The sequence below is a fragment of the Gorilla gorilla genome, chromosome 1, assembly GCF_029281585.2.
Source record: "Gorilla gorilla gorilla isolate KB3781 chromosome 1, NHGRI_mGorGor1-v2.1_pri, whole genome shotgun sequence".
Lineage (NCBI taxonomy): Eukaryota > Metazoa > Chordata > Mammalia > Primates > Hominidae > Gorilla > Gorilla gorilla.
This window is the reverse complement of record NC_073224.2, coordinates 189,109,686-189,136,787: the sequence shown is the minus strand read 5'-3', so window position 1 is coordinate 189,136,787 and position 27,102 is coordinate 189,109,686. Positions and strand designations below refer to the sequence as shown.

General features: G+C 34.8%; 1 protein-coding gene and 1 pseudogene across 2 annotated transcripts in view; one reads left to right on the top strand and one right to left on the bottom strand.

Annotated features, from left to right (window-relative positions):
• FAF1 (Fas associated factor 1) overlaps nucleotides 1–27,102 on the bottom strand; it is a 511,731-nt gene that overhangs the window by 388,151 nt on the left and 96,478 nt on the right. For both annotated transcript variants that reach the window (XM_019018242.3, XM_055348410.2), the window contains exon 2: nucleotides 22,045–22,113. In XM_019018242.3, the coding sequence (XP_018873787.1) occupies nucleotides 22,045–22,113 (69 nt within the window). The remainder of the gene's footprint in view (nucleotides 1–22,044; nucleotides 22,114–27,102) is intronic.
• LOC129524083 (small ribosomal subunit protein bS6m-like) lies at nucleotides 10,438–12,877 on the top strand (annotated as a pseudogene).

Below are 27,102 nucleotides of genomic sequence, written 5' to 3'. Positions count from 1 at the left end.
ATATGCGACTGGTCTATTTGGGTAGATCAAGGCACCATTACCAAGGAATAATCTAAAGAGGAAAAAAGGAACAAGTTTGTGGTACACTGCATTTAAAATAATCTGTGGGACATCAAGGTTGATACAGGGAAGACTGCAAGGCTTAGGAGGGAAGTCTGGGCACAAAAGTAGCTGGCTATGATCTTGGGAATATTTCTCTAAAACACACTGTTCATTTGTAAAGTGAGGAAAATACCACCTATCTCATCTATTTCACAAAACAGAAATAGGATGTACATAAATACTCTCTCTGTATGTAGTTTTTTGGGGATTTTTGTGTGTGTGTTTTTGTTTTTTGTTTCTGGTTTTTTTGTTTTGTTTTTTTTTTTTTTTGAGACAGGGTCTCATTCTGTTGTCCAAGCTGGAGTGCAGTGATGTTGTGATCATAGCTCACTTTAACTTTGAACTCCTGGGCTCAGGCGATCCTCCCACCTCAGCCTCCCAAAGTGCTGGGGTTATAGCATGAGTCACCACGCCCAGCCATGTTTTGTAAACTGTAAAACATTCTAAAATCATGGAGTAGCATTATTAAACTGTAGGAAACAAAATAATAAATAAGTATTGAACATATATTCAATAATCTCTTACAAAGGATAATGTTAGGGACAAAAATTGGACCAAAATAGTAAGTTGCACTGTCCTAATATTACAGTTTATTCTTTGTGGAGATTTTGTCCCCAGCTTTTTAAAAAAATTTCCATCTAGAGAAAACTTGAAAGAAAAGTACAATGAACATCAATGTACCTTTCACATGGATTCAATAATTGTTAATACTCTGACAAGTTTACTTTCATCCTTTCTGGCCAAATACATATACCATTTCTTTCACATTTGAAGGTAAATTGCAACCTTATAAACATACACAATTATTATGTGTGAATTAAAAATAAAACAATTTTAAAAGAAAGTAAATTGCAAGCATTATGACACTCTGTCCCAGCATTTAATCTTAAGAATAAGGATATTCTCTTTATAACCACAGTATCATTATCAAAGTCAAAAAAATTAATATTGACTCTATATTGCAACTACAAAATAGTACATATTTGAATTCTTCCAACTCTTCCAATTGTCTCTTACAAGTGTATGTTATGTTTCTTTTTTTTTTTTTTTTTTTTTGAGATGGAGTCTTGCTCTGTCGCCCAGGCTGGAGTGCAGTGGTGTGATCTCGGCTCACTGCAAGCTCTGCCTCCCAGGTTCACGCCATTCTCCTGCCTCAGCCTCCCGAGTAGCTGGGACTACAGGCACCCGCCACCATGCCCAGCTAATTTTTTGTATTTTTAGTAAAGACGGGTTTCACTGTGTTAGCCAGGATGGTCTTGATCTCCTGACCTCGTGATCTGCCCGTCTCGGCCTCCCAAAGTGCTGGGATTACAGGCGTGAGCCACCGTGCCCGGCCATATGTTATGTTTCTTGTTCTTGTTTTGGATCTAGATCTACTTGGGGATCACGCATTGTTGTATTTAGTTGTCTTTTCTCTTGGTCTTCTTGAATCTGGAACAACTTCCCCACCTTTTTGTTTGCTTTACATGCCACTAACAATTTTAAACTATTTTATAGAATAACCTCCAATTTCGACGTGCCTGGTTGCTTCCTCATGATTAGATTCAGTTAAATATTTTTGGCAAGAATACTACATAAGGGATTTCTTTCTTTACAAATATTTTTAAATGTTGATTTGAATATGGATTATATGTTTTCTACAAAAAGAGTAAAACGCTAGTCAAGTAACTTCTATTGTATAAACTCAAAGACAACAATTGAAGGATAATTACTAGATCTAACATTGACCTATAAAGTTTGTACCAAATACATACCCAATCTGGAAAGTAAATTCAGAACTCAACTTTATGAAAATAGTAAAAGATAGGGTTGGGAAAGGGGAAGCTCCTTTTTTTTTTTTTTTTTTTTTTTTTTTTGGAGACAGAGTCTCACTCTGTCACCCAGGCTGGAGTGCAGTGGCGTGACCTCAGCTCACTGCAACCTCTGCCTCCCGAGTTCAAGCGATTCTCCTGCCTCAGCCTCCCGAGCAGCTGGGACTACAGGCGTGTGACACCATGCCCAGCTAATTTTTTGTATTTTTAGCAGAGACGGGGTTTCACTGTGTTAGCCAGGATGGTCTCCATCTCCTGACCTTGGGATCGGCCCGCCTCGGCCTCCCAAAGTGCTGGGATTACAAGCGTGAGCCACCGCGCCTGGCCGGATGCTCCTTTATACAATGTGTCCCTTAAAAACATAAAGCACCTCTATCATCCCTTAAAAAAAAAATCAAATCATAAAGGCATGCACAGCTTTTTAAACATATTTTGGTATATCATTTTTAAACATATTTTGGTATATCACAACAGGATGGTTTTATGGGCTGAACCATCTTGGGTAAAGCCTGCAGATACCATCAGATGGTGGATGTTTCTTTAAAAAATAAAATAAAATGAAGAATCTATACTTGAGGATATTCATCAACTGATATTTTCAAAGCTCTGAATTGTTTAACAAAAAACTTTATCCTATGAAACTCATGTAAACTATAGTATTAACATATAATATTACATTAACTTATAATTTTACATGTTAATGTAAAATTTTACATTACTTTTAATTTTACATGTTAATGTAAATATAATTTTACATGTTAATGTAAAATTGTAAATTACAAATATATAATTATATATAAGCTATGTTTTGTTATATATATAATTTTACATTAACATAATTTTACATGTAGAATTATAAATTAAAATATGCATATTTTATATAAATATAAAAATTAAATTATAAATTATAAATACACATTATTCTGCAATTTCTCTAGAAAATATCAGTGACAACCAGCTGCTCCCACAGATGTTACTGGGTTTTGCAAATATAAACATTCTAAATAATGTAATTTTCTCTCAGAGAAACAACATGCAGAGGATTTTATTTTGAAAACTCCTTAAATGTGATAACTATAAAGAACACATCACTATTACTATCAGATTTAGTAATAACTCTTTCAAAATTGTAACAATAAAAGTATCCAAATCAGATTCAAATTCAACTCTGGCCAATCCATCAGATGGTGTTCTTTATACACTAACACTGGAAGCTGAATATATGTTTCCAGTATTCACTACCAAATTATAAACCCCTAAGATCAATGTTTGTGACAAAAACACAAGGGGGAAAATATCCAACTTAACTGTGCTACCAGGCACACCAGGTACTGCTTTTTTTGATGTGATCAGAGCACAAAGAATTCTACTGCAAGCAGCAGAGAAGTTCTCTTCATAAAAAGAAATATATGTTTATTATATTTATTACCCTGCTGCTTGCTTAATGACTGCATATTTTGTTGGCAACTGTGCAAGAAAAGCAGGAAAAAAAGGAGTTCATTTCATTTCTACTATTATTTTTACAAACAAGAAAAAAATCAAGCTACTGCCTACTTACAAGATGCATTTGCTTGCATTAGTTTACAATGACCCCAACACCAAGCAAATGGTCACACACTCCAAGTTCACATACTCCCGCTAAAAATTCACAATATTAGTTTGATATGCAAAGAAGTCTGGTATTAATAGACTTTAGTCACATTTCATATTTATAAATTACTATTTCTCCAGGTGCTTTATTCAACCAGAATTTCATAAGGCCATGATCGCTAATAATAGCCTGACAAGAGAAAAAGATGTCAGTAAGTAAAAGTAATAAAGAAAGGGCCTAAATACTGTTGATCAGATTTTGCTAATTCTAACATTTTATGCTTTCACAGGAAGCAAGAGTGAGGTGTTCTACACAAGGAGACTTATGACCTGTCAAGTCCTTATAATACCTATATCAAGATGGCTAACGAACCTGTTTAATCTTCAATACCAGAAAATAGTTTGACAAAAACTAGTAATTGAAAAAGAAGAAAGAAAAATATCTGGACATGCCACACTGAAAACAAAAACATTACAAATCACACTCTACTACAGCCATCCCAAGATACTTGAACAAGAATAAAAGAAAAAGAATTTCAAAAAGCTAAGGCTTTTCAAATTTAATCAACTTCCAAACATACAAAGCCTAGATCCTAACTGCTTATACTTCAATACTATGAACAAACCCATTCCTCAAAGCCATAGCATAATATCTCTGTAAATCTAACTGATGTTCAATAAGGGACAAGGCAATTTAATAAGGAAGGAATAAGCTTTTCAAAACTGGTGCTAAAACAAGTGAGTATCCATTTGGCAGAAAAAAATAAAATAAAAAAACTTCAAACCTACACTCACACCATACACAAAAATTACCTCAAAATGTATCATATACCTTAACATAAAAGCTAACAACTGTAAAATTTCTAGAAGAAAACATAGGAAAAAATCTTTATGGCCTTGGTTAAGGAAAGGATTTCCCACAGAGGATATGAAAGCATAAACAATACAATAATTCATAAATTGAATTTTATTCAAGTTAAAACCTTTGACTGTCAAAAGACCCCACTAAGAAAATGAAATGGCCAGCCACATACCAAAAATGTGTTTATTCTACAAATACATGACAAAAGACTAGTACCCACAATATATAAAGAACTTCTATAACTCAATAATAAGAAAATCCAAATATAATGTACAAAAGATTTTAATAGATACTTCACCAAAGGAAAAAAATAGATGGCCAATAAGAACACAGGAAGATTTATAAGGAATCTTTCTGTGACAATGGAAATGTTCTATACACTGCTAAAGGTATTAAATACACAGATATATAGAACTGTCAAAATACATCTAACTATATACTTTAGATTTATGTATTTCACTTTATAAACACTATAACTAATAAAAGTATTCCATAATGACTAGCGTTAGCAAAGACCACACTGTTATCTATAAATTGGTATACTTCTCAGGCCCAATCAGGCAAATGATATCAAATTTGACTAAGCAATTTCACTTTTAGGAATTTATCCCAAGAAAATTGTCAGACAAGTAAATATAAGGGTATTTATTACATCATTGTTTTACTTATGGTAAAGAAAAATTACAGAGCCTAAATTTATATTAATAGATGATTAATTAAATAAATTATATCCTATAATGAAATACCACTCGGTCAAGAAAAAAATGATCATATGGGTTACTGAAGTTAAGACTGGTACTGATGCCACATACTACTGAGTCTGGAAGTCCATCAGGACCCAGCCACTTCACACATGAATGCTATTATTTGATAAAAATAGTTAATAGTGAACACAAACTGTAAGAGTGGTAACAGTAATCTTACATCCCAACTATAGCACTACTACTGGCCAAAGATCTGGCGCAGCAATGGCTCCACTACAGCAGTAAGAAAAAGATTTAAAAGAAGTTTCAACAACAGCACATGATAACGAATGAAAAAGATCCTTGCTGATGACTGATTCCTAAATCCCCTTGACACATATATATAAAATTTTGTCTTCAACATTTACGTATTTTCTCTCATCTATAGGCTTCAAAACTTTTAAGATATCTGTGACCCAAAAGAGTTTAAGAAAAATTGGTATGTATGTACACATGCTTATATATAGGTCCCAGGAAGAAAAAAAAGACTAGAAGGAAACATACCAAAGTGCCAAAAGTTGTAGTGTAAGATGGTGACTTTCTCCTTTGTGTTTCCATATAGTTTTAAATTTTTCAATAATATCCATGTATATCATGCATTAAAACAAAATACATTTAAAAAATAATTAATATTAGTAAACTCAGAAGAAATACAGGATAAACCAAGCTTTTTTTCCCCTTTCTTTCTTTGCCTTTAGGGTTGTAGCAAAAAGGAAGATAAAGGCCTAGGCCTTTGACTAGCAAAGAAAAGAAAGATATGAAGTTATCTGAAAAACAACATTTTGAAGTAGCCAATCTGTTAACATGGCAAGAAATGAAGATAATTGTAAAAAATAAAAAGCCAGATAGTAAAATTTTTTTAAAGTTATTAAGGTAAAAAGAAAAACCCACATATGGGGCATAAAATTTTAAGGAGATCAATTAAAAGCATGGCCTGAATAAATTAATGATTCCAAAACTTCACTTTAACCATCATTTTGTTTCCTTTCCATCAACCTTCATACCAGTTGCTAAGCAATAGCTGCCTAAGTGCTGGACTGTTATACTTCCTGACTAAGAATGCTGGATCATTACATTTCCAAACTAAGAGTTTTGGACTCTGTTACACTTCCTGACTGACCAGGAATGCAAGGGCCTCATTATACTTTCTAACTTACTTGGAATTCTGAACTTTATTTCTCCTTACTGAACAAAAACGTAAGACTCTGTTATACTGTAAGTATATTAAGAGTCATTACCCTAAGCAGGAGTGTTGGATCCTCACTAACTAGGAGTACTGACCCTTTCACGTTGACTAACTAAAACCAATACTTTCATTCTCATGTAAAAACTCTAGATTTTGAGTTCCTAGGTTGATGCAGCCCAAATGGTGAAAGGGAGGTAGGTAGATACCAAGAAAAAGAGTCAAGAGTCTGGGTAATTATTTCCTTGAAACAATAATTAGCTTTTAGCTTGCCATTTGAGGTCTATATTAAGAGAAAACCATTTTGTAATCCAAACCAGTATAATTTTAGATCATTCTTAAGCATGTATTTTAATACTACATGCATTACTGAAAAAATCATTTTTGGATTATGAATTATCAAACTAAAATATTCTTGCCACACACAAAATTCTTGTCTACAAAGTCCTATAAAACCAGACCCCTACCTCTGCTTGGTCTTCTCCTCTAAGCACACTCCTTTGCTCACTATATTCTAGCCACATTAGATTTCTATCTCTTTTTCCAACACATTTGCTCTCACCTCAGGGCCTTTGTGTTTGCTTTTCCTTCTGTTTTCACCTGGCTGGCTCCTCGTTCTCACATTTCAGCTAAAATGCTACCCCATAAAATAACCCTACAATATAAAATAACCCCCTCTATATCTTTAGTCATGCTATTCTATTATTCTATTTGGTTTTCTTCGTGGTATTTATCATATTATAAAATTACACTGTATATTTATAAATTTACTTCTGCAGATTATCTGACTCCCATCTACTCAAACATATAAAATCCAATAAGACTGTGGATTTTCTTTGTCTTGTTCACTGCCACATCCCCTGTGCCTAAAACAGTGCTAGCACACAGTAAGGGACTCAACATAATATTTGAATTCATTCATAATAAGAGAATGAGATAAATTCATTTTGGAATTATTTACTAGCTTTATAAAATATCACAGCAGGTGATGGAAATAGAGATGTTATCGAATGCCAATTACCTTTGTCTAAAACCAAAACCTAAATTTGCTACTTCAACATTCTACTAGTGATCACAACTGATTTTTTTTAATATTGAGGGCTGTGTGTCACATATGTGATAAGAGGGTTTGCCTATGGTTTCCGACCTAATTCTTTTTCTTCATTTTATGGATATATAATAGCCGTATATATTTATGGAGTACATGGGATATTTTGATACAAGCATACAATGTACAATGATAAAATCTGGGTAATTGGGATAACCAACACCTCAAACATTTATCATTTATTTGTGTTGGGGACACTCCAAATCTAGCTATTTAAAAATATACAATAAATTATTGTTAATCATAGTCAGTCTATTGTGCTACAGAACATCAGAACTTATTCCTTCTATCTACTTTTGTACACATAAACCAACCTCTCTTCATCCCCCGCTCCCTACCACCCTTCCAGCCTCTGGTTACCACTATTCTGTTCACTACCTCAATGAGATCAACCTTTTTAAGCTCTCACATATAAGAATATACAATATTCGTCTTTCTGTGCCTGATGTTTTATTTAACATAATGTCCTCCCGTTCTACCCATGTTGCTGTAAATAATAGGATTTCATTCTTTTTATGGCTGAATGATATTCCATTGTGTGTGTGTGTGTATTGCATTTTCTTTAATTCATTCATCCTTTGATGAACACTTAGGTTGATTCCATATCTTGGCTACTGGGAACAGTACTGCAATAAGCATAGGGGTGCAGATATCACTTCAAAATACTGATTTCCCATATTTTGAATATATACCCAGCTGTGAGAATTGCTGGGTATATGGCAGCTCTTTTAATTTTTTGAGGAACCTCCATACTGTTTTCCATAATGGCTGTACTAATTTACGTTCCCACCAACAGGGTACAAGTGTTCCCCTTTCTCTGCATCCACCAGCATTTGTCATTTTCTGTCTTTTTTATAGTAGCCACTTTAATCAGGGTGAGATGATATCTCATTATGGTTTTGGTTAGCATTTCCCTGATGATTAGTGATGCTTAGCATTTTTTCATGTACCTGTTGACCATCTGTATGTCATCTTTTGAGAAATGTCTATTCAGATCATTTGCCCATTTTTTTAATCATAGTATTTGTTTTTCTGCAGTTGAGTTGAATTCCTTATATAGTCTGGTTTTTAATCCCGTCAGGTGAATAGTTTGCAGATATTTTCTCCCATTCTACAGGCTGTCAATCACAACTGATTTTTAAGATGCTTTGAAACAAACATGGCTACAGGGAGAAATATGTGTATGTGGCAGATACTTAGATATTCACTTTTTCCTGCTAAACCTGTATATAATTCCATAAACTTAATATATTGCTTGAGGCAGACACTATCAACGGCCTTTGTGCACAGCAAAATATAACTGAACAGAATTGGCTTAAGTGTTAAAACTGTTTGTCATATCTAGTATACCGGAATCTGAATCTAGAGTCTGAAGACCTGGGCTTCGAGTTTTCATCCCACAGCAGTGTCAACATAATGATGGAGCCAAGAAACTGATTCCGGAAAAATGAATACAAAGAATCTGGAAGATAATGTGAAGGTAGCAGTATCAATAAATTAGAGATGCTACTGTGCTTCAAGTATTTTCCAAGTCACGTTATGGGTATGAGATGGTGTGAGGAAAGAGAGGTACCTGAAAATAAGATTATAAAGGGGCTGTCAGTGATTGGTAATGATAAAGTTATGGTCAAGATTATAGCAGAGGGTGCCCTGAGCAAGATAAATGTTTGAAAGGCTGTGTGGAAGAAAAGGTTTTAAGTACCAAGGAACAGCGATTCCAAATAAAGGTTCAATAAAAGAAAAATAAAGGTTTAATAAAATAAAAGGTACAGAAATGTAAAATGTGGTGGGACTTCCAGCTAACTTAAGTCAACACTGACTGCTTACTATCTGTCATCCAATATCTCCATCTGTCTCAGTTATCAATTTATTGACTCTCAGATCCAAAAGCATCCTTCAATTATGTTCTGTGATTTAAGAAAAAAAAGAAAAGAGAAATCTCTTTAGATATCTCTCTCCTTTAAAGTAAGCATGATATTAACCTTTCTCTGTAAAAGGCACTGGAAGGACACTGCAGAAGGAAGATGTTCGCCTGCAGTTTCTGGCTGCAACTTGGGAACCGGCAATATGAGCGTGAGGATACCCAGTATTCTCAGCCATGGGTCCAGAACACTCTCTCTCTGCAACCTTGCAGTCTTAGCCTACCAATAACCTTTCCATGGCCTTCTCAACATGCAAACGAGTGTTCAAAGGCCTCCTGTCCACCCACTAGGACTCTGACTTCCTCTGTAAAACCTTGTACACAGCCTGCCTGTGGTTAGAGGGTTAGCACCAGGCTGCTGCTCCTGCAAATTGCCCACCACCATGTACAGTCTGTCCATGCACAGAGGGACCCCACACTCTTTGCAAGCCCACTGTGTACCCACTCTTCTGCTTGCTGATTTGCTCCCCCACCTGCACAGAAGATGCTAACTGCTTGTCCAGTGACTACGAACCAGTGAGCATCTTTTCTATTCAGTAGGCTGAACTACATCTTCAACAATATGTGAATCCCTTCTAAGTTTGCCCTTCCTTGGGACAATTTCTTGGGAGAAATTTCCTGGGAGAAATAAACCTCAAACGAAACCTAACTCAAAATTATACTCAAACTCAGCATAAATAAAGGAAGACTCGTGGCCAGGCGTGGTGGCTCATGCCTGTAATCCCTGCACTTTGGGAGGTCAAGACGGGTGGATCACCTGAGGTCAGGAGTTCGAGAACAACCTGGCCAACATGAGGAAACCCCGTCTCTACTAAAAATACAAAAACTTAGCTGGGCGTGGTGGGGCACGCCTGTAATCCCAGCTACTCAGGAGGCTGAGGTAGGAGAATCACTTGAACCCAGGAGATGGAGGTTGCAGTGAGCCAAGATTGTGCCACTACTGCATTCCAGCCTGGGCAACAAGAACAAAAGTGAGAAAGGAAAAGAAAGGGAGACTCGTTTCCAGGCATAAAATCTATTTGCCTTTGTCTATACTATGCTACATATGATGTACAGCTTTCAATAAAAATTACAATGCATACAAAAAAAAAAGAAAAGAAAAAGTACATTTGCAAGTGACAAGCTGTCATCAGAAACAGACTCATGCATGAGGGGGCCCAGGCTCATGCAGCTGGAGCATGCTTTTGCCGCCCAGGAGACGTCAGGCCCGGCCACCTCCAGGTCCCCGCCATCCCTGCCATCCCGCCCCTTCGCGTCCTGGGAACCAGCTCCCTTCCGAGCCGCACGCATCGAGCCTCCAGGCATGCCCCGCTATGAGCTGGCCTTAATCCTGAAAGCCATGCCGCGGCCACAGACTGCTGCTGCTTTGAAACATACGATAGAGGTTCTGATGGAAAAAGGAGCAATAGTGAGGAACTTGGAAAACCTGGGTGAGTGAGCGCTTCCTTGTAAGATCTCCACCCACAATCAGTGGCACAACAGAGGCGGGTATTTCCTGGTGAATTTTTATGCACCAACCACAACTGTTGAAAGCATGATGGAGCACTTCTCCAAACGTAGATGTGATTAGACCGAATATTGTCAAACACCCTCTGACCCAGGAACTAAAAGAATGTGAAGGGATTGTCCCAATCCCACTTAAAGGAAAATTATATTACACAAAGAAGAGGAAGAAGTGAGAAGATTCACCAGGAATTAGCCTTTAATCCCTTCATATTTGAGCAGCATGGATGAGAAGAAATAGTTTACAAGCTTGGCCTTTTATATATAAGAGTGTATTGCAGGTGCTGTTTGATTTTTCTAAGATATTTTTAGCCCTTGATCCCCTTTGCTGCGAGAGGTGAGGAACTGCTCATTGACAGCTTCTCTGTAATCTGTGATACAAGTGGATCATTCTTGATTTTGTTTTCATTTCTTCGTCAGTGAGGACTTTTCCCCTTACAACAGTAACACCATTCTGAAGAGCAAAACTTGTAATACCACCTGGGATTGTGAGTTAGTCATTCAGACTGCATAATCATGCAGAAATAAAAATTGAAGACTAATGTATTAATTATATGGGCAATTTTGGCTTTGATAATAAACGTGATTTTAGAAATTAAAAAAAAACAGACTGAGATAGGACATGGATGTTAGAACAGGAAATTTTAGATGACTATGATTAATATGCTAAAGGCTCAAATAGAAAAACAGACAATACCTAAGCCAGATGGGTAATTACAGCAAAAAAAGATAAACTATGCCTGAAATTTAAAAAAAAAAAAAACAGTAACAGAGATGAAGAATGTCCACAACAGTCTCATCAGTAGAACTGACACAGTCAAGGAAAGAATAAGTGAAATTGAAGATAGATCTATAGAAATTACTAGAGCTACAGAAATTACTCAAACTGAAACACACTGAAAAGAACAAACAAAAGCTGTAGAACAAAAAACAAACTATTTAATATATGCATAGTCAGAATCTTAGAAAGAGGAGAGAGAAAGAAAAGAAAAAAATAATCATGAATTTTCAAAACCAACGAGAGGGAGCTGGTGGGCTCACAACATTGTGAATACACTAAATATCCCTGAATTGTATGTTTTAAAATGGTTAACTGTATATTATATAAATTTCTCCTCAATAAAAAAGAAAAATATTTCAAAATCACAGATCCAAGAGCACCAACAGCACCCAAGGCTGTAAGGCTTTAGAAACACACACACAAATGCACACATACACACACACACACACACACACACACACACACACCCCTCTAGGCATATCATATTCAAACTATGAAAAACAAACACAAAGAAACATCTTTAAAAAGGCTGTCAACACAGAATTCCATATCCAGTGAAAGCATCTTTCAAAAATGAAGAAATAAAAACTTCCCCAAACAAAAAACTGAGAATTTATTGCCAACAAATGTACTCTACAAGAAATGCTAAAGTAGTTCACCCAGAAAGAATATGCCAGACAAAAACTTATACCAAAAAATAATTTTAAAAAAACAATGGAAATAAAACAAATGATAATTAAATTAACTTTCTCCCCATATTTAATTGCTCGAACAGATAACTGACTACCAGAAGTAAAAACAGCAGCAAAATATTATGTTCCTGGCATATGCAAAAGTAAATTGCATGACAAAAATAATACCAAAAAAGTGCGAGCAGAATTGGAAATACAATGTCGTATAGGGCTGTTAAATGAAGCAGTATTATTACCTAACTGTAGAATCTGTCTGATTATATTGTAAAACCTAGGATAACTACTAAAAATAATTTTAAGAGGTATAATTATATCAATGGAGAATAAAAAATTCATTGGCAAAAGTTTAATAATAAACAGGATATTTGCATAGTCTCAAAATATTTCCCACAAGATACTTACTAATTACAAAGGGAAGCATGGTAACTCTCCATTGGAGAAAACTGGGAGACGCTATCTTAACCACATGTCAAAGTTAACAGCACCAGTAATAACACATATTGACATCATGTACCTCCTGTTACACTATGAAAAATACAAAATCACACCTGTGATATTCTTTCCAAGAATGCATAAACTCACTCTCTCATGAAAAAACATCAGACAAACCCAAACTGAGGAACATGCTCCAAAATACCTGATCAGTAATCTCTCAAAGTGTCAAGGTCATGGAACAAGGAATGGCTGAAGAATTAGCACAAGTTGGAAGAGGCTACAGAGACGTGAAAACTAAATGTATTGTAGACATTAAATGTGATCTTGAACCAGAAAAAGCACACTAGTAGAAAATCTAGTAATAGTCAAATAAGGTCAGTAGTTTAGTTAATAATATTGTACTAGGCCAGGCACGGTGGCTCACGCCTATAATCCCAGAACTTTGGGAGGCCAGGGTGGGTGGATCACGAGGTCAGGAGTTCAAGACTAGCCTGGCCAATATGGTGAAACCCCGCCTCTACTAAAAATACACACACACAAAAAAATTATCCAGGAGTGGTGGCACATGCCTGTAATCCCAGCTACTCAGGAGGCTGAGGCAGGAGAATCGCTTGAACCCGGGAAGTGGAGGTTGCAGTGAGCCAAGATCACAGCACTGCACTATAGCCTAGGCGACAGAGTGAGACTCCGTCTCAAAAAAAAAAAAAAGAAAAAAGAAAATTACCAATAGCACTATTCCAATTGTTGTGTACTGTATTTATAAGATGTTAACATTAGCAGAAGTTTGAAAAAGGGTATTTAGAGCTCTACACTATTTTGCAATTTTTCTGTAGTTCCTTTACATTTTTAGATATCCTTGCATTCTAAACACACTGCTATCACTCATTATACATTTTAAAATATTAATCCTCTATGCAGTAAATCAATTACTAAGAAAAAAAATAAGTCCCAAAATTCAAGCATAGAATTTGTGAGAGTGCTATTGGACTTGCCACACTCCTAAAATATAGACTGTATTTTAGTCTATACAGACTATATAGACTATAGTCTACTATACAGAATGACTGACTATATAGACTACTAACCTCTGGACTATATACACTACTAACCTCTAGAACTATACGTCAGTTTTGGCATAAGTAAAACATAATAAATATCCTTGTAAAAAAAAAAAAAGAGTCACAATGCCAACATGTTGGTAACAACATAGTATTACATTAGAGCTACTTAAATATCTTCAAAGACATCTACACAGCCGCTAGTCATGGCTTTATTAAAGGTATCATATAATGCATTTCCCCGCTATATCTATGAATCAAAGTGTACATTTATCAATACAGCTCTTCCTTACACACCCTAGCTGGAAATCATTTAAATCCTTTCAACAATACACACTCTCTTTAAATGCAGAATTGTGTGTGTGAGGGAAAGAGGCAACAAAATAGTGTCAGGTGTCCCTACTGAAAGAATAGTCTGTTAAGGAATAAAAGGGATAAAACTTCGGGTCAGCTTTAAAGGAAAGATGAAATTTGGATAGTTCCTGAAGGGTTAGGAGCTACGAAAAAAAAAATTGAATGGTCAACAAGAAATAGAGGAAAACATCCAAGGGAGATCTATAATAGCAAAAAACTTAGAGGTAGAAATACATATGGCATGTCTGAGAATATAGGCTAACTAGCTGGATTACGAAGCTATACATACTCCAGGAGTTATGGAAACTCATTCATGATGAAGAAGAGGGGTTAAATGCTAGAACTTTCAACATTAAGCTAAAGAGGAAAGCCCAAATCCAGTAACAGAGGCCTTTAAAGAACAATTCCATTATTCAGTTTCCTGTAACTAAAGCAGATGTATGTACACAAAGATTAATCTCAGAAAATCTTGGAATCTGAAGAATTATATTTACCACATAGATAAATTTTAAACTTGGCTTCTTAAGATATAGAGCAAGTATGTGTTTGAGAGAAACTGAGTACATGCACAAGAGATAAAGAAGTATTTAGATGAGCATAATATAAAAATATAAAATATTAAAAAATAACTAAAGCATCAAATTAAATCAAATCCAAAAACATCTTATTAAAAGATAAAAAAAATGAGTACCTGGCAGGTATAAGTAGGAAACAGAAATTTTGTACATGAACACTTTAATTAATATTTTACTTAAAGATAGAGAAGTATAACTAGAAATTTTAAGAAATTATATTACCATTAAATAGCAAATTTTTAAAAAACTGACAGTATGAACAGGAATTTTAACTGTCATATTATTTTTTCTTTTCCAAGTACACACTGATTTATGTCAGCTGATTTTTGAAACTAGCAGGAAGAATTGCCAAGGCATCATATTTACAGGTGTGCTAAACCACTGACTTTGCTACAATGATATTTTGTTTAAACTTCCAGTAATAGAAATAAATTAAATCAAGCTAAATTGTAGGTTAGTAAGCTTTAAAAAATATCAGTACACAGTGCATCTGATTGATATGAACAATCCTAAAAATGGAGCAATTTACATTTTTTTTTTTTGAGACAGTCTCACTCTGTCACCCAGGCTGTCGTGCAATGGTGCGATCTCAGCTCACTACAACTTCTGCTTTCCAGGTTCAAGTGATCCTCCTATCTCAGCCTCCTGAGTAGCTGGGACCACAGGCATGCGCCACCAAGCGGGGCTAATTTTTGTATTTTTTGGTAGAGACGAGGTTTTGCCTTGTTGACCAGGCTGGTCTCAAACTAAGTGACCCACTCGCATTGGCTTCCCAAAGTGCTGGGCCTATAGGCGTGAGCCACTGCACCGAGTCTAAATTTTTATTTTCTTTTAAATATCCAAGTCGTAAGTAGCATATGCTACTTCTTTCAGAATTAGCATGAAGCCTCTAAATTGGTTTTCCCGCTGTGAGCTGAATCCCTATTTCATTTAGTTTATTTTCTAAAACATATATTTATACTGTCAATTTACATAAGTAGTACTAGATATCAAAAAACAGTACATATTAGCCACATTTCCAAATTGCATTCAACCATGGGCACCAGCATGTTCTGCTAGATGATTAACACAACACATTTTTACTGGGTCCTAAAGCCTCTGAACTGTTGTCTACCATAGATTTTATAAAACAGATGTTTCTTTCATGCAATAAAGTAATTCTAGAACTAGATTATAGGAAAAGTGATACAACAGGTAGAGCAAGATCCAATGTAAAAATAAGCAGAAGGTAAAATTGCCATCAAGAAAAATTGTGAACCTCAAAAGGTTTCAATTTGATCAGGTAAACCAATGTGAGTTTAGTGAACTGAAAATTTCATGTTTCTAAAAACTGAGATTTTCCTCGGAAAGGTAAAAAAAAAAAAATTCTTTCCTACCTATTTAATCATATTTTAGCAGTGTTTTGTCACCCCAAGTTTTCTCCTGAGAATCAGAACTGATAAAAACTTTCAAATAGGTTAGGCTATATAATGAGCTTTCCTTATATAGAACGGCACAACCAAATATAAACAGGAAAGAAAAAAAGATTTGTATGACATGCTTAGAAAAAAAATGCAAAGAAAAGATTCATGAAAAGTATTTCTCAAAAAAAGCCACAATAGGTAGAAATCATGTAATTTTACTAGTTAGATATCAAAACTAGCCCTTTCTTATTCCTTCGGTGTCTGGGTTGTCCCGCTCTTTCCTCAAACCTTATGTTTGCCAGACAAGAAAAAGTAATATTAGTAAGAGTCAGAAGTCTTAACAGCAAAGACGTTCAAATATCCAAACAATAGAGAAAGAACAGACCTAAAAGTAAGCTTGCTAATAACTCAATCAGTCAAGCATTCATTAGGCATTACTATATGTCACAGACAAAATTAATAAGAAACACAATTCCCTTCCTCTAGAACTGAGAATCTATTTGAAAACAAAGCAGAAATGTATTTAGAGTAAAGCACTACTATGTGATTACAGCCAAAGCTCAGTATGATATTATTTATAAGTGGTAGGAAGAAAAAAGCTAGTACAGAGAAGAAAAGCATACTAGGTAGGGAAAATGTGATAAGTAATCTTAAAATGTGGTTTACCACTATGACAATTCCTCATGAACTGACAGGCCTGGGTTCAAAACTTTACCCCTTAACAGCTATGTGAGCTTGGACAGTTTACTTAACTTCATTAGCCCTCAGTTTCTCATCTATATAATAAAACTAACATTTACCTATTTACTTTTGGGGACTGCTGTGAGGATTAAGTGAAATAATGTAAGTGTATCACTGGATATGATGCCTAACACAAAATAAACCCTCAATTAAAGAAGAGACAATAGAAGATGGAATGGTTGTCAGGTTAAAAAACAGAGAAATTGAAAAATTTTGTAAATAATGGGCTGTAGCAAAGAAGCAGAAATTGATATGATGAGCTATTCTTTCACAGTAACTTATCTTTTGTTGTAGCAAGCATCTGTGCAAATATAAACCAGTGTCTGATGGCCACTGTTGAAGGGCAGTGCTCAATGCTTGGCTGCTTTCAGATGAGGACAGAGACTCATTATTATCAATGGTTAGTCTATTCATTCATAAAACTGCAGGTGTTCATAACACTGTATAAAGTAGAAAAGCAGTGCACATTTGAGGACCTCTACAGCCACATCCTGAGCAGAGTAGTGGAACTGTTACATGAAATTTTAGGGCAAACATTAAGATATGTTCCTTCAAAAGTGAAAATTGGAGGAAATTTCTCAAAGTACCTCAATGGATCTTAAAATGAAGCAGATTATGTGCAGTACAATTTTCCTTAGTTTTGACTCTTCAGTGTATATGACTGTACTATAAGCTTCTATTAGTACAAAATTATCTTCGAGGACTAAAAATTCAATGACAATACAGAAACACATATGCGGATTTGTTTCACTCTTGTAGGTTGAAACATGTAGTTAAAGACAAATATAAACACTCCGAATAGAGTCTTTCTTCAGCAAAACAGCAATGTCAGCACAGGCAGCAAACTACAGCAGAAATTGAGTGCAAAGTTCAAAAATCATTTCCTAAGAGTATCAAGTACTTAAAACGTAGTATGGCTAGGTTAATGTTTACTTTCACTTTATTTCACTTAACATTGGGTTATCAAGCATATGTCAGATATCTTTCCCTGGATCTGCTAAAGATTATTGGAAATTTTAATTTATTGAAGGAGTTTCATATCTAGAGACCGTGTGTAAAATAACTGGCAGAGCATCTTCTCCTGCCATCATCTACACTATAAAGTTGTCAAAATAATTTTTAATAGTATGTATACAAATGTTTCAAACTTATGAAGATCTATTAAAAATCTGTACTACTATTTATAATTGACTGCTATTCATTGAATTTTAACAAAAAATTAGGACAAAATAGATCCTTCAGAAATACTTCATATATCATGGAAGCTTGAGCATAATCTAGGGTACAAACCCTTCATTTTATATGAGGAATTCAGAAGTTAGAGAGAAGTAACTTAGCCAAGGCCATACTCAATAAATTACTAAGAGGTCTGAAAAGCCAGGGCTCTTCATTCAATTAATGCAGTGTGTTTACCACTATAGCTAACATTTTGATTAGTCAAAATTACACAAGCCATATAGATTTTTATTCTCCCCTGACCCAAATTCTTCTATAGTGAAAACAGAAAGTGAGACGTGGATCAATTCTGGGGCCCAGATTAGAATTTATAATGTTCATATAGCACACTTCCACGAAAAAAGACAGCCCTTTGGTAAAAGATGCTAACTCACTGTCACTAGTTCTTCCTTATGTACTTACCTTTCTGGGTATAAATGGAAAATACTCATCTCAAGGGAGGAATCTCAGCTGTAATGACATTCATCTTCTCTTAACTCTAAGCGCAGGACAATGTGAAAAATGGTAACAGTCAGAGGGAGATAACCTTGGGACAGACCTACAGGGTTCCTGTCAAGTAAAACAGTAGGCTGAGACATTTCCTAAAAGTATTAGTACATGTTACTTTGTTTTCAGAATTTTGATATATATAATCTAACCTGCAGTTACCCCAAAATAAGTGGAGCCAACTGTAGAGTACTTAAAACATAGAGTTTGGAATACCTCTTTTGCAGACAGCAGCCCACATAACAAAAATAATGTGCCAGGTCTGGGAAAGTGACTAATAATCAGAACTCCTAGGACTGGGCTCTATTTTCCTATAGAATAGCTGTTATCAGTATGTTTAGATCTACAAAATAGCTAAAATATTTGCAATCACCGTTTTTTTAGGAAGTTACTTTGAGCATCCCTAATCCAAAAATCCAAAATCCAAAGTGCTCCAAAATCCTAAATCTTTTGAGTGCCAACATGATGTTCAAAAGGAAATGCTCGATGGAACATTTTGGATGATGTTTGAAAGGAAATGCTCAATGGAACATTTTGGATGATGTTTGAAAGGAAATGCTCGATTGAACATTTTGGATTTTAGGTTTTTGGATTAGCGATACTAACATTCAACAGTATAATGTAAATATACCAAAATCTGAAAAAATCCAAAATCTAGACATTCTTTTGGACCCAAGCATTTCGGATAAGGAATACTTGACCTGTGTAATACACACAGATCAGAGACCACGTGTCTTACTGATTTTTTAGCACAATTCTCAAAGTTAGAGACTACATCTTGTTATATTTTTTAAGCCCCCACTCTATCTAGCAAAAATCTGGATGCACTGTAAGCACTCAGTGCTCACTGAATGTGTTTTTTTATTAGATTTTTTTTAAGTTCATCACAATTCCAGATTGTAGTGCCTAACTCAGATTCCTTTACATTTCCCTAGCAAAAATGTGCACAAAAACACTGGAGGAGAGGTCCAAGTGATATGTGCAGGAAATATAAAATACAGACATGTCCGAGGTTACAACTCAATTAATGCAAACTGTTCTGTAAACCCTAGAAAATGCAGATCAGTGATAGCCATAATTTAGAAACACAAACTATAACACACAGCCAAAATATAGAGGACATCACATAAAGTTCCATGATGCTACTGAAAAGTTTAAACTAGTGATGGATTATTCAAAATATTTGTTTCATTTTTAAAAACAACAAAGTGAATGCTGCATGAAAACAGGATAAATGATAAAATGTAAACAGCAAGATAGTTACAAAGCACAATAAATCTTTACTGTGAATAAAAGTGAATTATTTGTGAAGAAAAGCCAGCTACGAGATAGATATATCTCAAAAGAAAGCCAAAATTTAAGGTTCTGAAAGATAGCCTGATGTTTTTGCTTGGGCCTGATACAGTGTATGATTGCATTTCTGCACAAATATAACACCAGTGTTTTAACCCCAAGTGTTGTTAGAATATTCTCCAAAATAAAATAACTCAGAAATAGTGGAAGAGTACCTTACCATTCAATTATTCAACATTATCTGGGAAAATTCTCCTTTTACAATATTCTGCATAGGCTGTACTGATAAAAATATTCACTACCAGTAAGTGTTTTAACCTTCAAAATTAATGGACACGAACCAATAGGAAGCAGATAAGGAAAGAACATACATCCATCCCCAAAACTGGTAATTCCTCCATTAAAGACTTGTACTCCCAGCCCAGCATCACCCTTTCCTCTATTCCATATCCCTCTTACAAGTACCACGCAAGAGGGGCTTGGAGGAATTTTTAACCACCCCAATAACTTCCATCAGCCTCTCTAATAGACACTCCCAAAATATACAACTAAATAAAGCAAAGCACTTATTATTGCAAAAGAAGACTCAAGACAAGAAACTTGGGAGCATCGTTTCGATTAAGCCACTGCTCTTTCTCCCTTCCTCTACACGGCAATCATGGAGCTGTCACCTATATCATGCTTTGTTGGAGTATAGCAACAATGGTTAAAAGCATGAATTTAGAGTCAAGCTATACAAATATTTTTTAATTTTGACAAGTACCAAAACACAAAAAAGATAAGGAAACATTGGTTTAATGAAATGGAAACATCAAAAATATACATAGTTGGTAGAATTTTAAATTAGTAAAACCAATCTGGAAGTCCATTTGTTTAAAAGTATTCAAAACTCCAAAAATATGCATGTAATTTGCCTCAGAAATTCAATTATGAATTGAATTTATTCAATTTCTTCCGAAAAAAACAGGTTAAATATGTAACATGTATATGCAGGAATGTTCTCTACAGTAATGTTTATAATAGCAAAATGCCGCAAAAATCTTAAATACCCAACAGCATAGGACTAGTTGGTTAATTATGTTACAGTGACACTATGAAATACTATGCAAACATTAAAAAGAATGATGAACAGCCACAATTAAGTGAAAAATGCAGATTACAGAACAGAAGGTATACAACAATCTCAGTTGTCTATTTTTTAAATTTAATCACATAATTACAGAAGATAATCTGGAATAATATACCTTAAAAATGTGAAACAATTATTATCTGAGTGATGGCATTAAAGGTAATTAATATTTTCTTTGTAAATTTTTCATCTCATTTCATTACATTAAGCATCATTACTTTTAATCTGAAAAGAAAAGCTTTTCATATTTTGAGTTTAAAAAAGTATTAAGTCTACATAAAGCACACAGACACCAAGAGTTAATTATGTAAGTCCACATATGTGTGCATATACCTACATATCAAAACTCACTTCTATAAGTACACATCTTAAGTTTTGACTTTTGAAAATTAGCACTTCTTCAAAATTATAATTTAAACTTTTTTTTTTTTAGCATTTCTAAGGCATTAAGAGACATCTGTGTCATCCTGACACAACCAATACTGCTCCAATGCCATTATACAATCCATTTTTGGTTTGCTTTGTAATAGGTGAATGTTTAGTGCTATGCTGTGCCTCGCCTTTTGATTACTGCCAAAAAAGAAAAAACTAAGCCAACTCTATAATATACTGCCTGAAGTTTCTAAGGAAAACCACAGCAGAATGCAACTACTTTAGCAGCTTTAGAAAAGATTAATTATCAGTGAAGGCCCCAGAAGTGAGGGAGAAACATCAAATATGATATTCAGACAGACAACTCTGACTCTTCTCTTCTTCCGAGCATCTCCACCAAAAAACTACATGGGAAGATGAACCATAACACACAGTAAAATAAGAGAAAAACTTTAAAAGTCATTTAAATTATCTAAGTATTCATAATAACTTAATACTGAGCTAAATATAAACTTCATATTAAAGATATGGCATTTAGACTTTATTAACTCAGCTTAGAGTTATAGATGAGCTACGGTATGCTGAACCCATCTATAAAAAATAATTAAAGACATTCAAGAATTCATAAAATTTGATTACTCATCAGAGAAAGAAAAAAGTACTTACCACTAAGTCCCAATTATTTTGTTCAAGCAATGTAATAGCTTCATCAATGTTTTCAATGCCAGTACATGCCTGGAAAGAAAGTAAATAAGCATTTTACATAAAATTTTAGAAATAGGGAGGTAAATCAGACTTAAAAATGTAAATAGCATAATATGTAATTTAAATTCAAATAGGTATATGAATAAAGCCAAAACACTAAAAGTTTAACACTTCTAAGCATTTTACACATATGGTGTGAACATTGTTAATTACAAAGTAAATTTACATTGCTCTGAAAAAAAGACAATAAAGCAGGAAAAGAAAGTATATTTAAATTTTGAGCTTTGATACCCAGGATGATCTCTAATTACCAAGAACAACTTTTAGTCAAAGATTCTGATGGGCAAACACATGTAAAACAAATGAATTTCAACCCATACCATGCACTTTATACAAAAACTAACTCAAAATATATAACAGACCTAGACCTAAACTAAAATCTAAAACTATAAAACTAGATCTGTGCTGTCTGATAGCCACTACCAGCCGCTCTCTGGTAGCTGCTAGACACATGTGGCTAGTGAGTCCTTGAAATGTGGTTCAACTGAGTTAAGATGTGCTATAAGTACGAAATACACACCAGGTAAGACTTAGCACCAAAATTAAAAATGTAAGCTATCTCATTAATAATTTTTCCTCTGAATACATGTTGAAATGGAAATTTTTGACATACTAGCTTAAATAAAACATGTTAAAATTAATTTCACACATTTCTTTTTACCCCTTTGACATAAATACTAAGAAAAAATTAACTACATATATGAAATTATATTTCTGGTGTTGTTCTTGAAAAAAATATATGAGGACATACTTGTGACCAGACTAAGCAAATATTAACTAGCAGGATGCCATTTTTAAGCTGGGCACATTAATAAAGTCAGCCATTCTCTGGTGACCCAGCTCATGGCAGTGTAGGCATTTTATTCTCAGGCCACCAAACCAAATCCAACAGCACATCAAAAAGTAAATTAACCACAATTAAGTGTACTTCATTCTTGGGATACAAGGTTGGTTGGACATATGATTCACCACATAAACAGAATTAAAAGCAAAAACCACACAATCATCTCAATAGATGTGGGAAAAGCTTTCAATAAAACCCAACATCCCTTTACAATGAAAACTCTCAAGAAAGTAGGCAAAGGAACATATCACAAAATAATAAGAGCCTAACTCACACCTAATATACTGAATGGCCAAAAACTGGAAGCATTCCTCTTGAGAACTGAAACAAGGCAAGGATGTCCACTCTCACCACTTATATTCAACATAGTACTGGAAGTGCTGGCCAGAGCAATCAACCAAGAGAAAGAAATAAAAGGCATCTAAATAGGAAAAGAAGAAGTCAAACTATCTCGCTTCATAAATAATATGATTCTGTATCTAGAAAACCCTAAAGACTGCAAAAAGGATCCTGGAACCAATAAACAACTTCAGTAAAGTTTCAAGACACAAAAATTGATGTACAAAAATCACTAGCATTTCTACACACCAATAACACTCCAGCTGAAAGCCAAATCAAGACTATAATCCCATTTACAATAGCCACAAAGAAAATGAAATACCTAGGAATATGGTTAACCAAGGAGATGAAAGATCTCTACAAGGAGAACTACAAAACACTGCTGAAAGAAATCAGAGACCACACAAATAAAAAACATTCCACGCTCACAGGTTGGAAGAATCAATATCATTAAAATGGCCACACTGCCCAATGCAATCCAGAGATTCAATGCTATTCCTATCAAACTACCAATGTTATTTGTCACAAACTAGAAAAAACTAAAATTCATATGGAATCAAAAAAGAGCCCAAATAGCCAAAGTAATCCTAAGCAAAAAGAACAAAGCTGGAGGCATCACATTATCCAACTTCAAACTATACTGTAAGGATACAATAATCAAAACAGCATGGAATCGATACAAACACAGACATAAACACTCATGGAACAGAATAGAGAACCCAGAAATAAAGCTGCTTGCACACCTACAGCCATTTGATCTTCAACAAAGCCTACAAAAATAAGCAATGGGGAAAGGACTGCCTATTGAATAAACAAACAGTGCTGGGATAGCTGGCTACCCATGTACAGAAGAATGACACTAGACCCCTACTTTTCACCATATACAAAAATTAACTCAGGATGGATTAAAGATTTAAATGTAAGACCTCAAACTATAAGAATCTAGAAGAAAACCTAAGAAATGCCATTCTGGACATCAATCTTGGCAAAGAATTTACTACTAAGTTATCAAAATCAACTGCAACCAAAACCAAAATTGACAAGTTAGACCTAATTACACTAAAGAGCTTCTGCACAGCAAAAGAAACTATCAACAGGGTAAACATACAACCTACAGAATAGGATAAAATATTCACAAACTACACATCTGACAAGATCTAATATCCAGAATCTATCAGCAACTTAAATCAACAAGCAAAAGACAAGTAACCCCATTAAAAAATGGGCAAAGGACATGAACAGACACTTCTCAAAAGAAGACCTACACATGGCCAACAAACATGAAAAAATGTTCCACATCACCAATCACAGAGAAATGCAAATCAAAACTACAATGACATACCATCTCCCACCAGTCAAAGTGACTATTATTAAAATATATTTTTTAAAAAACAGATGCTAGTGAGGCCGCAGATATAAAGGGAATATTTATACACTGTTGGTGGGAATACAACTTAGTTCAGCTACTACAAAAGCAGTTTGTAGATTTCTCAACTTAAAACAGCATTTAACTCAGCAATCCCTATGTATATATTAAAAAAAAATTAATTGTACCAAAAAGACAAATGCACTCACACGTTAATCGCAGCACTATTCACAATAGCAAAGACATGGAATCAACCCATGTGCCCATCAACAGTGGACTGGATAAAGAAAATGTGGCATGTATACACTGTGGAATACTATGCAGCCATCAAGAGAACTATGTCATGTCCTTTGCAGCAACATGGGTTAAGCTGGAAGCCATAATCCTAAGCGAATTAATGCAGAAAGAAAAAACAACACACCACATTTTCTCACTTATAAGTGAGAGCTAAACATCAGGTACTCATGGACAGAAAGAAGGCAACAATAAAACTGCACTACTAGAATGGGGAGAGAGGCAAGGGTTGACTATTCGGTACTATGTTGAGTACCTGAGTGACAAGATCATTTCACACCTCAAGCATCATACAATATATCTAGGTAATAAACTTCTATCTGTACTCCCTGATTCTAAAACAACAGTTGAAAAACAAAACACTAGTAGACCACAGATTAAAAACAAGAGACTGCTATGGATTGAATATCTGTATCCTCCTATGGTGACATCCTAAAATCCACTATGATGGTATTTGGAGATGAGGTCTTTGAGAGGTAACTAGGACTAGATGAGGTTATGAAGGTAGAATCTTCATGATAGGATTAGTGCCCTTACATGGATGAATCTGGAGGCCATTATCCTTAGTGAAATGACCCCGAAACAGAAAGTCAAAAACCATATGTTCTTACTTGTGAGAGTTAAAAAATGGATACACATAAACATACAGAGTAGAATGAAAGACACTGGAGACTCCAAAATGTGGCAGGGTAGGAGGTAGTAAGGGACAAAAATGCTACTTATTGGGTACAATGTACACTATTCAGGTGATAGGTACACTAAAAGCCCAAACTTTACCACTATACAATATATCCATGTAACATAACTGCACTTGTACTCCTAAGTACATAAAAATAAAAAGTTATTAAAAAAAAGATTAATGCCCTTGTAAGAAGAGATACCAAAGAATTTCTTTCAAGCTTGAAAGACTAGAAAGGAAAACTAAATAATTAAAAAAAATTTTTTCTGTCTCCCTCACCACCCCATCAGGTGAGAACACAGCAAGACAGCAGCCATCTGCAAGTGAGAAAGAGAGCCCTCACCAGAAACTGACTACTCTGGTACCCTGATGACACACAATCAGCTTTCAGAACTACAAGGAGATAAATATCATTTGTTGAAGCCAACCAGACTATTGTATTTTGTTATGATGGACAAATAGACTAAGACAGGAACCACTTGTGACAAAGAAAACAAAGTTACAAAAATAGTTTAGAAGTCATTAAACAAACAACTGCAACCCACAGAAAGCAACGAAAAAAAAAACACATGAGAATGAGGACCAATCTAACTTCCAGAGATATCATACTACATGTTTTAAATGTCCATTTAAATACATGTAAAGTATGCAGAGAACCAACAAAGTATGTGGCCCATTCAAGAGAGAAATTAATAGAAGCTGTACAGAGGAAAAACAGACATCCAACTCAGTAGACAAAGTCTATCAATCATCATCTTAAACATACTTATAGAGCTAAAAAACCATGAACAAAAAGCTAAAAGAAATCAGAGGAATAAAGTGTCAAAAATAGAGAACGCTGGATAGAGAGCAGAATGATGGTAACGAGCAACTGGCAAGGGCAGTGGGCAGAGGAGAATAAAGATGGGATAGTTAATGGGTACAAAAACAGTCAGATAGAGGAATAAGATCTAGTATTTGTTAGCACAATAGAGTAACTGCACCTCACATCTCAATACTAACATCGAACGTAAATGGCCTAAATGCTCCACTTAAAAGATACAAAATGGCAGAATGGATAAGAATTCACCAACCAAATATCTGCTGCCTTCAAGAGACTCACCTAACACATTAAAGACTCACACAAACTTAAGGTAAAGGGGAAAGATATTCCAGGCAAATGGACACCAAAAGCAAGCAAGAGTAGCTATTCTTATATGAGAAAAAAACAAACTTTAAAGCAACGACAGTTAAAAAAGACAAAAAGGGACATTATATAATGATAAAGGGACTAGTACAACAGGAAAATATTACAATGCTAAATATACATACACTAAACACTGGAGCTCCCATTTATAAAAGCTCTAGGAAATGAGATGATGGCAACACAGTAATAGCAGGAGACTTCAATATTCCACTGACAGCACTAGACAGAAAGTCAACAAAGAAACAATGGAC